The sequence below is a fragment of the Onthophagus taurus genome, chromosome 11 (genome assembly GCF_036711975.1).
Source record: "Onthophagus taurus isolate NC chromosome 11, IU_Otau_3.0, whole genome shotgun sequence".
NCBI classification, from domain to species: Eukaryota; Metazoa; Arthropoda; class Insecta; order Coleoptera; family Scarabaeidae; genus Onthophagus; species Onthophagus taurus.
In genome coordinates, this window is record NC_091976.1 from 34,834,061 (window position 1) to 34,848,490 (window position 14,430).

General features: G+C 36.0%; 1 protein-coding gene across 1 annotated transcript; it reads right to left on the minus strand.

Annotated features, from left to right (window-relative positions):
• Positions 1-677: 677 nt before the first annotated feature.
• Positions 678-5,839, minus strand: LOC111414568 (proton channel OtopLc-like). The gene is made up of 7 exons (XM_023045952.2): positions 5,464-5,839; positions 4,535-4,803; positions 2,499-2,607; positions 1,648-2,446; positions 1,346-1,592; positions 1,047-1,296; positions 678-995 (listed from the first exon to the last, which is right to left on the minus strand). Exons 1-7 carry the CDS (start codon positions 5,674-5,676, stop codon positions 678-680), a joined length of 2,205 nt encoding a protein of 734 aa, XP_022901720.2. The 5' UTR covers positions 5,677-5,839.
• Between the last annotated feature and the right edge of the window lie 8,591 nt (positions 5,840-14,430).

Here is a 14,430-nt window from a genome sequence, read left to right on the forward strand (position 1 = left end):
TTTTGAGAAAAAAAAAGCATAAGAGTGCGAATTACAAAAAATAGCATAAAAAACACGTTTCATAAAACTTAAAGCACTCATTCATTAAAAAACTCGTGGCTTCGCCTCTCTTGAATTCGTGCATTTCAAACGTGTCTTACGAAACTTGTTTTTTAATATACTATGATTCGAGTGACTTTATTGATCGTCATGACTCGATTGAATTACTTCAAACGAAACAATTAATATTTCGCTGATGTATATGTAGCTATGTATGTGTAAAAGCTAATGATTGACTTCCCTTTTAGTTTAACATGATATAAGGGAATCTAATTAAGGTCTCCACCCTGTATAACAACATTATTTTGTTAACAGTGCCGCCGCATGGTGCATTAAAATAATAATTTGGTTACTTCGAGGTCGTGTGGGGGGTAAGTTTCGAGAGCACGCCATCGGGGCTATTTCGATGCGACCACGTTGATTGATTTAGTTGTGATGTATACCGGGGGAGAATTTTTTCCCCAAACAATATCGGTACGCTAATGGCGAGGCAAAAACTCAATTTGCTCACGGTATTAATTGAGTTTACGTGACAAAATAGACAAGTGTTTTGAATTTTCATGGATGATTTAACCAATTTTAAAACAACCGGTGAAATTTTAATTTATCATTTATTTTTTTTCTTATTTTAATAGAACTTAATGACTAGCTTTTTCGTATCCGTATTTCCACATATCGACTAATCCAGCTGATGCGTGAAATCGATAAAACATCATGAGTGGGAGCCAAACGTGTCCGAGTATGGTCCATAACACTTTTCCATAAAAAGCGTAGCGGTCGTCGTGTAAGTCGTGAGATGTTACTTGGAATGTATGCATGATCCACATTGCTACGTTTGCTATTATTAGGAATGTTACTAATTCTCGGCCTGGTTTGGTTTTTCTCGTTTCCCTGCAGTTGCTACATCTTCTTATTCCATCGACGATCAATGTTGTTTGGATGATTACTTGAATCATCTAAAATTATGCGAGATAAAAATTATAGTTATACATTTAATTTTATTTTACCATGATGAAAAGATGGGCTATGCTTAAACCGTTGCCGTAATAAACAGCGGGGACCATTCCAAAGATTAGATTAAGCAAAAACATGGGTATACAAATATATAAAAGGACATCGTCTAACATTGAAATATGATGGTGATTTCTATCCAGTTTTACGACGTAAAAATATAACCAAATTGTAGCTCCTAACATAACGAGAAGGATCACAACATCCGTTGCTAAACTTACGGTTAACCCAGTTTCTTGGAACCGCCTAAAAATGTATGTTTGAAAATAAAAAGAGGGTTTCATCGATTAATTACTCGTCATTTATGGCGACAAAGAACAAAATAATCGCCACGATCGTGACAATAAGCAAAATAATTCCTGCAAAAATTCCTTTATTTGATGAATGACAGTCGGTGTGTATCGTTAAGTTGCTTTCTTGTACCGGGGCATCCTCCCCAAAATTAGAATCGCAATCCCTAGCAATCGCTGCAGCTTCATCGTTATGTTCAAAGCTTTGTTTGCATGTTGCAATCGAATCCCAAACGATATACAAAATTCCAACTTAAAAAATACGATAATCTCATAATTTCAATTAAATTTAAATTTTTTTACTTACCTACTAAGATGTTAAATTCAACTGAAAATGGATAAAGATATGGAGAAAAATTTTGATAAATAATCGCCATTCCTTCATCAGCTTCACAAACACCAGTAAATATTCGAACTTGTATGTTAAATCTGTTATCGTTTTGAGTAAGATTTGAAGCGTTTTCTTTAGGTACTCCATATTTCCCGTATCGGCCATGAGTCTCTAATTGTCTTTCATCTCTGGGATTCCAACCTTCGTAAAACGCGAGGTAATCGAATGTTTCTCTTATAATCGTATGAATCCATAAACATAAACTCGACCCTATACAATGCATAAATCCCATCCTTGCCAACGGTATGTTTCTGTTAATAATAACGTTGGAGTATTTAAAAATGAAAAAGAGAAGGGTAAAAGAATAGGCGGGGTAAATAAAATCAAGTACTAAACGCTCGATTGTGGAGCATTTGTAAAACATGTCATCGTCGGATGTTAAATAGATTATTTGATAGCCTAAAATTAAAGCGGCGTGGATTAGATGGCCCAAACAAAAAACTGCAGCTCCGATTTTTAAATAAAGGCTTCCTCCATGTCTCCCCGTGGTTAAACAATAAAAGTGTTCCAAAGGTTTTTGTAGTTTCGCAGCTGGAGGTAGCGGTATAGACATTTGTATTCCACCATCGGCGTTCTCGGAGAACTCAACGTTTCCAGAGTGATTACGCTCCAATGTATCGTTAAATTTTCGTTTCCTATTCATGTAAACTCTCACATCAATCATTATGTATAACATAAAAATGAATGACACGCAAACTATGTAATAACTCAATATCTAAAAAAATAGTTTAAATAACAAATAAAAATAGGTATAAATAAAAATTTACCACCGTCATTGGTTCAATATCAAATATGATGTCTACTATAAACGTTGTTGTGCCTAATACGACCAACGTGATCGCATATATTAAGCTGTATTGTATCGTGAGGATTTCTCTGAAAATTTGTAATAATATTAGGGAGACCGTAAATTAATATCGTTTAAAAACGATATTTATACAACTAACACTAATAGACCTAGAACTAGAGAACTAGACAATCATTCGGGTAAGCTGTTTTGAGAAACGTGCGGCTAAATCCAAACGTATCTAGTTCTAGGTCTAACATTAGTTCTAGTGACAGTGCTAGTTAGCATAAGATATCACTATGTTGCACCTAGAACTAGAATCATTCGGGTTTAGCTGTCTTGAGAGACGTGCGGCTAAATCGGCATGTTTCTACTATCTGTGCAAAAAGTCAAGGCCCCTCACTTTAGAGATCGATATCTTCGCAACCGCTCCATAAAAAAAATTGCAACAAAATTTGTTGTAATCACTGAACATTTCTACGTAACTTATGTTAATCTGAAAATTTTCGGATCCACGGTTTTCTTGTTACCGCGAGTTAAATGAAAAATGCACTCAACTTTTCTCAGTCAACTTTGCGATTTTTTTTCTCGAAAACTATCGTACGAAAAAATTTTAATTTTGAACAGGTGGTAGTCTGATGTGTTCTCAATGAGTGGCATCTTTTATTTTTTCGATATTTCATACAGTTTCGCGGAAAATCGCGGTTTAGTAAGACGCCGTTATGTCGAAAACGGTTGGGTGGATTTCTTCGTGGATTTGACCAAAATATGTCAAATAATGTTGGTTGTCGGATTCCGTTATCAGTTTTTCAATATTAAGGCTCTCTATTTGGTGGTCCCAGACAGGACGTCGCGCCTTATTTCTTTATGTAGGCAAGATAAAGGCGCGACGTACTGTCTGGGACGCACCATCTGTTCCGATTGGACGGAACCTTCCTCTCCCCGCATAGCTGATTTCTGTTTCTCTTTAATTTGTAATTCCATTAAATCGCTCTTAAAAAATTAGGGAGCCTTATTTTTGAAAAACTGATAACGGAATCCGAAAATCCGCGTTATTTGACATATTTTGGTAAAAACCGCGTTGAAATTCGCCAGGTCGTTTTCGAAATAACAGCATCCTACTAAACCGCGATTTTCCGCGAAACTATATGGAATATCGAAAAAATAAAATATGCCCCACATTAAGAACACATCGGTTTACCACCAGTTCAAATTTGAAATTTTTTCGTCAAATAGTTTTGGAGAGAAAAAATGGCAAAGTAGACAAAGTTGCTGGCACTCTCAAAAATCGGGTACTTTTTTCACTTAACTCGCGATAAAAGTAAAACCGCGGACCCGAAAATTTCCAAATTAACATGTGATACGCAGAAATGTTCACTGATTACAATTTTTTTACAGCAATTTTTTCCATGGAGCGGTTACGAAGATATCGATCTCTAAAGTGACTTTTTGCACGGATAGTAGATCTAGATCTAGTGTTAGTTCTTCGTTTTAGTTGTTATTCAGTCCCAGGTTCTTGTATATTTTATTATTATATTTAATTATGTTTCACTGATAGATGACAATCGAATATCGACAAGCACGGAATCGAAATTACTTTCCGGTTTCCCTAATATAAATTAAATGAGAATTTAAATGGAATATGAAACTAAATAACGAGTTGAGGTAATATTATTTTTTGACTTGAACAAGAAATATATTATTCGGTTAAAACGCGGTTCTCTCATTGCTGTATTATATAGTATCGAATTACTGGCGCATACCGTTTCGGCAACAATAGATAATTACGGTACCTAATCGTCGTTTCCTCTTACCGTATAATTATCGCCCTGAAACGGGGTGCGCGAATGAATGGGGCATCCGCGTGTGTGCTTCGCGTCGGGCTATCGGAGCTAATTTATAAACTAAAAGCGTATGCAGTACGAACGTTCAAACAAATTGCGAAGAGTCACCGATAAATGAAAACTTCGTGTTCAAATGAATAATTTAAAATAAATAATTTTTTTTTTGAATTACCTTGTTATTCTTTGTTTTTCTTCGTGACTAGTTGGTAAAATTGATTGGGCTTCTGAAATAACAGTTTCAGCACCTTTTAAGCTCCCGTTAACGTAGTCGCCGTATGGTGGAGTGTCACAGAAGAAACTAGCTTGAGGAGTTCCGTTTCCAATTGTGCTGATCGGTCTTTTTCTTAACATGGTTCCTTCTATTGGTTCGGGATCTTGAGAATACATGTTTGTATTTGGAATTACTAATTGTAAAACGACTCCATTTTTACCTTGTTGAACCTAAAAACATTATTATTTTTATTGCAATATAAAGTAGATATGTTTCGATTAAGTATGGAATAAAATATCCGGAATATTTACAAGAATCATTAACAATATGCAACCAAAATCGAATGGGAGTTTGCAGAACTATTTGTGTAATTATTTGCATTTGAGATAGGTAAATAAAATATATTTGTTGATATAGGTCGATTAAATAAAAGTTATTTCCGGAAGTAGAAACTTGAATGGTGACGCTTCGACTATTTTCTGAACACCCTGAACCGTTTGGCTTCCGGTCGGATGTCGACGGTCCTTCGTTTGCGAGCGGCTGATTACAGCAATGGATTCGAAAGGCGTTTCTCTCCATTTTGCATTGAACGCGTTCGGTAAACACAAAAATAGACGAAATTAAACAGGGCTTTCCACAATAAATCTTTAACCTTTGGCTACTCCATTCATACAATGTTAATAATAATTGGAACATTTGTTATTGTTACTAATCGTTTTGATATGATAAGAAAATTTGTTTAATATATCCTTTTTATTTACCCAAGGATTCATATTAATCGCATAATGTGACAAGGTGCTTAAAAATAATGGATCAATGTAATTAATAAAAATAGAGTTACATTTTTATGACAAATTATTAATTATTTAAATTTCGTTTTTGATACTTACTCTGGGTTTAGCTGAAATCCCTTGGCTAATTATTGAATTGCTACTGTTCATACGTTTCAAAATAGGTCCGCTAGCACTATGATGTAAACTTGGTTGACTTATAGTTGAAAGATGACGGTGTTTCATTGGATCTAAATTATTTTGGCTTGCAGGTCTTCTAAGTACACCATTTGGATCGTAAGAAACGGAATGTGAAAGGTTTTTTTGGGGCATCGGAGGCTAAAAATTTATTTATACAATTTTCCGGTTATTATTTTTCTTATAAATAAATAAATAAAATATTTTTATTACTATACCGAGATTACGTTACAAAAATTCACTCAATCCCCGAAATTAAGGAGAACAAAAGGTTTGTTAATAAGCAGGATCAAAACCTTTAATCTCTTTAAAATTAAAACAGATTTTCTTACAATTGTTGTTTAAAATAATAAAAAAGCGTAGATTTTCTTTAAAACAAAACATTTTTGAAAAATTCTTACGTTTCTTATATTGTTCAAATCATCTCGATGTGCATCTTCATCGCTTGATTCTCCATTTCTCTTTTCCGCTTCACCACTAACTCCAGCGCCAGAATTAACCGATTCCATAACTTTACAAAACCACTTTTTTGAGCTTATTAAAAAATTCTTATTTAATTTATGACCAACTTCACGAGTGTGAAGTGCTAAAATGATCAAACACGAGTATTTAAAGGGTCGCTCAGATTGATTTCTTAATAAAGTCAACTTAAATACCTCACGATAAGATAAGAAACTTTAGTCAACCTGCATAATCTGTAAAGCTTAGCGATTTATTTTTTTTTTATGTTGAAAATTTGAGGTTTACCAAATAATTTTTCTTTTCGTTTTCCATCAAATATTTCTCAAGAACATTTTTGGTTTAACGATATTGTGTCTTTTATCGTCTTATTTTACGGGTACTTGTAAATCACGCAAAAAGTTTTTGGGGAATAACGGGAAAAGGACGTGAAAGATGTGCAAAGATGAAGGAATAAAACGAGGAAAACGAGAACCGGATATATCCGCACCGCGTGACATAAATCTCTGTTACATTTTGCAGGGTCACCTGAGACCCACCCCCAGAAATACTGTACCTTTTGTTGGGGCTCTTAAGAATAACAATTTACTTATTGAAAAAATTATTTATTAAAAAGAAATTAAAAATTGATTCAAAATATCTTAATTATTATTTGAATAGGACTTCCTGAAAGGTTTCGAAACTGTTCCCCTTTTCGATCGATCCCTTTTACATCTACGTAAAAGAAGAGATGGGGAGAGAATCAGATCATAGCCAATATTCAGTTAGAGGGCGATGTATGTTCAAATATAGAAAGGTAGACTTGTGAGCATCAAATTGAACCTTTTCCGCTTATTCCTCGTATATAGTGCTACGAACAAATTAGGTTTACCTACGACGTAAAATTGAGACACCTGTTTTTATGTTTGCAATTCCATATATTCTCCTCCGATCTAAAATCAGAAAATTAGATTACAATATAAATACTTATTTATACAAATATTTGCTTAAATGTTGCTGTTTTTATTGTTTACTAACAGTTTACTAACTTGATGTTGCTATGGGGACCTAAAAAAACGTCCGCCATACGTTAAATGAATTTGATGAATTTGAAATTAACTTAACCTGCAATTTAATCTTTTTTGGGTCGTTTCTGTAAAATGGGGCTAAATGGCTTCCGAATTTTAGTCGTTCGGGGTTCTTTTAGTGTTGGGTGCGAAGTGCATACGAAATCAAGCGTCAGTTTAAAATAAAAAAAAGGGAAGCGGCCACTTTGACGGAAGAAGTGAGGCGGCGCGGTTTTCTTTCTCTATTCGCCTCCGGCGCCTCGTTTCCGGTACAGGAAATAAGGTCGCAAATCGAATTGCTTGACGTCGCGGCGCCACTTCCCATCGCGAATTAGTCCCGTAAGTCCCGTTGCCCTCGAGCAGGATTTTCCAGACCCCGGAAATCTCTTTAATTTTTACTTACACCAAATTTGTTGTGACAAGATTTTTTCTTTTTCCAATTCAATTTCAGTTTTTTTCAACTTAATAAAAAAGTTAATAGTTAATATTACACTTTTTAATTTAAACTATATAGGTCTAAAACAATCTAAACAGATAATTTTTATTACTTTTGATATCTCAATTTGACTTGAAGCGACATCTTAAATGAAATTAATACGTTTTGTATACAAATATACAGACTTCTACATGTATCAAATAGTTTGTGTAAAACTTTGATGACTAGATGGCGCTGCTATGGATAAATAACATAATGATTATGAAATGTAACTAATTTTCAGCGATATCATCTACAACCACATATACACTGAATTTCACTGCAACATGTCAAAATAGTTTAACATTACAGTAAAACCTCGATATAACAGATCAATACGGGGAACTGAAGTCTGAAGACGCACTGCTAAACCCAAAACTTTCTAGTTCTAGTGTTAGTTCTAGTTTTAATTGTTAAGCAGCGCTAGATTGTTGTATATTTTTATTGAACTGAAAGTAGAACTAACACTAGACCAACAACTAGAATCATTCGGCTTTAGCCGTCTTATGAGACGCACGGCTAAACCCGAATTTTTCTAGTTCTAGGTTTAATGTTAGTTCTACATAGCCGTACCTCTCTTAAGACGGCTGGTAGTTAGCATTAGTAGCGTTAGTTAGCATAAAATATCATTATGTTACATATTTTTATTGAACTAAAACTAGAACTAACACTAGACCTAGAACCAGAAAGTATCGGGTTTAGAATATTTCTAGTTCTAGGTCTAGTGTTAGTTCTAGTTTTACACTAGCATTATCGCTAGAACTAACACACGACCTAGAACTAGAATGATTCGGGTTTAGCCGTCTTGAAAGGCGTGCGTTTAAATCCGAATGTTTCTAGTTCTCGGTCTAGTCTTAGTTTTACACTAGCCCTATCACTAAAACTAACACAAGACCTAGAAGTAGAATCATCTTCGTCTTGAGAGACGTGCGGCAATACCCGAATGTTTCTAGTTCTAGGTCTAGTGTTAGTTTTATACTAGCACTATCACTAGAACTAACACAACACCTAGAACTAGAATCATTCGGGTTTAGCCGTCTTGAAAGACGTGCGGCTAAATCCGAATGTTTCTAGTTCTCGCTCTAGTGTTGCACTAGCACTATCACTAGAACTAGAAATCACTAGAAATTTTCGGGCTTTGCCGTGCGTCTTTTAATAAAAGGTTTGACGTTTCGGATGCCATGTTGCAACCTTCTTCAGAAACTGGTTCGAAGTGACGAGATCAAAAATCGGTAACTATATATAAGTCGGAAAAACTAATTAATAATCAGTTAACGCTAATTACAAGCTAATTAATAACTAATTGCGTCGCGTCCGGTGTGAGGCGGGAAGAGGTCTTCGTGTTCACCACCATCTTCCATGTTCTGCTAAGCTCCCAGCCATCCTCTCTGTTAACGTTATTTTTATGTCGGTGGATCTCTATGGCTTCTCTTGTCAGTCTTTGGTAGTATCTGTTGTCCCTAGCCAGCACCTTTGTTTGTTCGAAGTCTATTCGGTGCCCCTCTGCATGGCAATGTTCCGCAACCACCGACTGCTGGATCTTCTTCAGCCTTACATCCCGCTCATGCTCCTTGATGCGGCACTCGACGTTGCGTCCAGTTTGGCCAACAGAAACCTTCCCACAACTACACGATAGTCGATAGACTCCCGCTCCTTTTAATGGAGTTAGTTTGTCCTTGGCTATCGGGAGTGTGTTCCGAATTTTGCTGACCGTGCCGTACCGCACTACGATGTCGTTCTTCTTGAGGTGCCTAGCAATTCGTTCCGTTACACCTGAAACTTAGGGAACACAGATAAATCCAAGTGGTTTTGTACTTACCGTGTCCTCTTTCTGCTTTCGCTGCTTGATGGCCTGGTTGATGTCCCTCGAAGTGTATCCATTCTTCTGCAGCACTCCTCGTAGAAAGTGTTGCTCCTTCTTCAAGTTCTCTCCTTCATATAGTCTCGCTGCTCGCTGAAATAATGTACGGATCACGGACCTCTTCTGTTGGGGATGATGATGTGAACAAGCCTGTAAATACCTGTTGGTATGGGTCTTCTTTCGATATACACCAAGTTCTATATCTCCATTTGTCGTCCTGGTGACCAATACATCTAGGAAAGGTAGTTTTTTGGCAGTTTTTGTTTCCATGGTGAACTTAATCATAGGATGTTGAGAGTTCAAGTGAACTCTTGGAGCCGTTTTTAACCATGTTGCCATATCACAAACGTGTCATCCACATATCGTAGCCATAGTTTTGGTTTCCACTGGCTCTTCTTCAAAGCGTCCTCTTCGAATAATTCCATGTAGAAATTAGCTATAACTGGCGATAGTGGAGATCCCATGGCTGCCCCTTCGAACTGCTCGTAAAATTCTCCTTTCCAGCTGAAATACGTCGACGATAAGCAATACTCCACCAGATCTGGCACGTATTCTGGTAAACCCTCCGGAATGAGTTTTCGGCGAAGACCCTCTACAGCATCCTTAACTGGTACCCTAGTAAAAAGGGATTCCACATCGAAACTTACCAACATATCCCCAGCCTCCAGCTTTACACCTTTTACCGATTCCACAAAATGTGTAGAATCCCTGACATACGATTCCGTGTTACCTGTAAAGGGAGACAGAATCTTTGCAAATTGTTTGGCCAGCTGGTATGTTGGGGAGTTGATGGCGCTTGATCTCGTCACTTCGAACCAGTTTCTGAAGAAGGTTGCAACATGGCATCCGAAACGTCAAACCTTTTATTAAAAGACGCACGGCAAAACCCGAAAGTTTCTAGTGTTAGTTCTAGTTTTAGTTCTAATTTTAGTTTAATTCACACCGGCCGTGAAAGCCTTCGTACTTATAGAACTAACTTCCCGATATATTCGTCGTAACATTGAACATTGAACTAAAATTTCCAACTCTGTGATACTAGATGCGCCATCTATTCGGAAATTTAATCATTATTATAATTACGTTTAAGGCTGTAAAGTTTTTGTATTTATCCATGTTCGTCTTCAATTCCATTCTTTAATCAATTTAATCAAATCATCTTTTATTGATGTTTCGACTCTTTAATGTAAAATAGAAGATTTCGTCGATGGCATTTTTGAAACGATGGTTTCACTTTTAAAAACTAGATGGCGGGTGTTTAATAATAAATGTTAAAATTAAATAAAAATAGTTTATGGGAATTAAAGAGAATTTATTTCAAATTGAAACTAAAATAATTAGTTTTTGTATAAAATTAGACAAAGATTTAATTTTCTTGAAAAAAGATTAATATTTAACAAGTGTTCTAAATTAAATCCAACACAAGATTAAGAAAAGAATTTTTTTAAATAATTTAATTGCCAAAATATAAATAATTTAGTTTAACTAAAAATTTCTTTTTCTGGTGTATTTGTTTCGTTGCTTATCGTGCTTGTGTATTTATGTAGTTGGTCCATGGTAAGGGAGGAGGGTGGTCGTACCCATAGTTCGTGTTTTAAACTTATTGAATCAATTACAAGAGAGGCGTCGCGCTACACAATACGTGCGCCGCCCGAAAAGTAGAGTTGACACACCACCCTCGACCCCCGTATAACAAAAAAAAAGAACGGACGCAAAAAGAAAACAACCCGAAACGACCAACGACGCCCGCCGCGGGCCGTTTTCCGCACGTTTTTCCCCCGACCCCGATTATTTTGGCCCCTTTGTTATCAAATAAACCAGTGGCGTGCGATCCATTTTTGTAGTCGTTAGGGAAAAGTCGGTTTTCGGACTTTTTCTTAAGTTACCCGTTTTAATTGTTAGTACTCGAAGAATTAATGTAAAAGTAACGAAGTTAATTAATTGAACGGGAGGGAAATGAAAAAAAAAGGAATAAAAATCGTTTTGGGGTTTAAACCTTTTTTAAGATGATCGATCTAACCGTAGGGTATTGACGTGTTTTGTAAGGGTGGTGATCAAACAACTGTTTGACAACACTTTTCGGAATCCAAAAACCTCTATCGATCATTCAATTTTAATTTTTAGGTTAATCCTTAAATTTTAACGAATACGATCAATATTATTATTGATGACAAAGTTAAAAATGTTAACGTCTTTTTTTCGAACCTCAAAATTGAGTCTTCAGGTTGTTTGGCGGCGACGAAGTGTACCATGGATACAAAACGAAGCCATTTATTACGGCACCGGTGACATGTAGCATTCGCCACGGCGATTACCAAAGAAGTCCCCATAAAAAGGGAACGCGAAAACCAAACCGACGAAGACGACTTTTTGAAAACGCCTTTGTGGCCGTTCTAACGCCGACAACAATGTTATACCTGGTGCAACAGAACCGAAAGCACACCTTTTAATGTCTTTCAAAGCGCACACCTTGCATGTTTTTATTTTTCCTTATTTTTCTATCAACATCAAAAAAAGGAACAAAAGAAAAACGAGTTAAATCTTAAAAATACTAATAGCACAATAACAGTTCGATTTTCTTTAGTGAAGTAGATGTTATCAAAGTTCTTTAGGAGATTTTAACTTTGGGGTGGTTGCTGATTGAAGATAGCGGACGCCCCATAGGCTTATTATCGTTGATCGCGGTCCAACAAAGGGGGTAAAGTTCATCGGGACCCGGTAACAATCCCGTTTACAATTCTATCAGATCAGATTTGTCGTCTATTATGATGTCTCAACGACGCGCAAAGCCGTTTTGTTAACGAAAAGAAACGTTAATATATCGATACAACAAAAATCTTTCATTAAAAGAAATTAGGTTGTGTAGAAATTATAAAAAAAAGTGTCGACCCGCATAACTATATGATTAAATAAAGCTAAATAGAGACCCCACACGCATATAACTGCTTCTTAATTAACACTTCCACTTCCTGTCCTACAGACTAATCAGTATTTTCAAACAGCCCCATCAGAGTTCGTTGTAAAATAAGAGGGTCTACACTTTTTTAAAACGCGTCACTTGAACTAATTAAGATCGTGGTTTAAATTTTTATTTAATTTAAAGTTAACATACCATGGTTTATGGTAAAGGTTAACAAATTCTTTTCATAGCTGCTGTAAGTCTGTTCGTTTGAGTTTCTTTATGCTTTTATTTCCGTAGTTTTGGTGTCGATGCGTGCGTCAGTTCGGAAAAGAGAGATTGAATGGGTCGCTAACGACCGCCTTTGAACCATGCTACTCATTATATCCTACACGAACCACCTGGTCTTCCCCTTGTGGACGACACTTTGCGAGTAAATTAGGATAACGCCACGACAACAAGGTGACAAGAGAACCCGGTGCTTTTTAAATCCTGGTACGCCTTCTGATGCGTTTTGGTGTTAGAAGCACGTGTCCACACCTTGAGTCACGATTTTTTATGTTTTTCTAAAATTAAATGTATACACATAAATAAACGACACTGATCTACACACGCTCAATTAAATATATATCTCGGATTTAATCTTTACTGAGGAATTTGAACACTGAAATAATAAGTTAAATTATCCATGCTACAAAGTAAGGGTTTTTTTTTTGATTGTTTTATATTACTATGTTAATAGGCTGATGTGTTTACGTTTCTTCTAATACGTAGGTCATGTTAAATGATTAACTCGTCAATGAGGTTGGTTCTCAACTTCCTTCCGCCACGAGAATGTACAAATCAATGATTTTTTATTTGCTTGAATGATCATATTGCTTTGTTTCGATCATATCACCATCTGCCGACGTCCAATCGAGACATTCTCGACGGGAAATCTCGTTGGTTGTTGATCACAAATAAGGGATAAATTAGTATTTACTCGATGAGGGTACACAACAATACGCCTAGAGGTTGGATTATGGGATGAAAATCGGATGAACCTTTTATTTTACTGAAATCGCTTAGAAATAAAAACGCAATCAAATAATAAAAAAATAGATTTAATTCGGATTCATTTCACGGTAAAATTATCCGTGCACGGTTCAGTTAATATTAATATATAGCGAGAGAAAATTTTCTTGTTCAATAACGAGACGTCGTCCATAAATAAAAATAATATACGAACGAAGAATATATCTGATTTCAATTTGTGTAATATTTATAGTGGTAGTTAGGGCGCTTCTCGGTTTTCTCGCACTCCGGGACCCTTATTTGCTCAACATATATATCTATATAGGGGTTAGAGGCGCATCTGTCGTTTATAATTGACACTCGACTCCCGATTTTTCAATTCTACAAGGGAAAAAAAGTAAAGTTCCAATTTTATTGATCAATATATTTTTGATGTCTCCCATCATCAAGTAAACGCTTCAAAGTAATTTATGAATATATCTATATTGTAGATATAAAGTATACGTACATTTTTTTGTTGTCCATATCGAATTGAAAATATTCTTTTGGAACAATAAAATTTCATGTTTCGAGCAACAATTAACCTAGTTTTGAGTAGGGCAAGACCGCCCAGTGGAAATTACTGTTACGTTGTGTTTTTGAATTGAAACGGTGTACGTCCGAAACTAATAGTAGTAGCAACTTTTAGAACAATACTTGTCAAAATATTTTCTTTTTCAAAAATAAAACAGGTATGAACGGTATTATTTATTGCTACTAGAATACAATAAGCGACAGAAAAAATGTTGGGATTTATCCCACGAGAAGATCGGACAGCCCGCTGTGATTGCAGGCGTTCAATTGATGTTTTTGCAAATTATAAAACACAGATCCCGAAGGACAACGAGAGATTTAAAAACAGCAACACGTGCCGAATCGGAGACCGAACGACGCCCGATTCCATTGTCGAAAGCAAAATAAATACGTTCGTAATGACGACGCCCCGCATCATAAAACAAGCTGTGGGGGCACCCCCGTGGTTAGAACGACGTCGCGACGTCCGTCGTCGTTATACCCTTTTTAGAAGAATAAAAAATCAAGAGAATAAATATTTTGATGACCAACCGAAATTAAATAAACTTGTACTAAAATTAGAATT

Excerpts from the sequence above, each read along its gene's own strand:
- LOC111414568 (XM_023045952.2), bottom strand. The coding sequence starts at position 5,676 with ATGCCCCAAAAAAACCTTTCACATTCCGTTTCTTACGATCCAAATGGT. Across the intron at positions 2,608-4,534 it reads GAAAAACAAAGAATAACAAG|AGAAATCCTCACGATACAAT; the intron begins GTAATTCAAAAA and ends ACAAATTTTCAG. Across the intron at positions 2,447-2,498 it reads ATATTGAACCAATGACGGTG|ATATTGAGTTATTACATAGT; the intron begins GTAAATTTTTAT and ends CTATTTTTTTAG.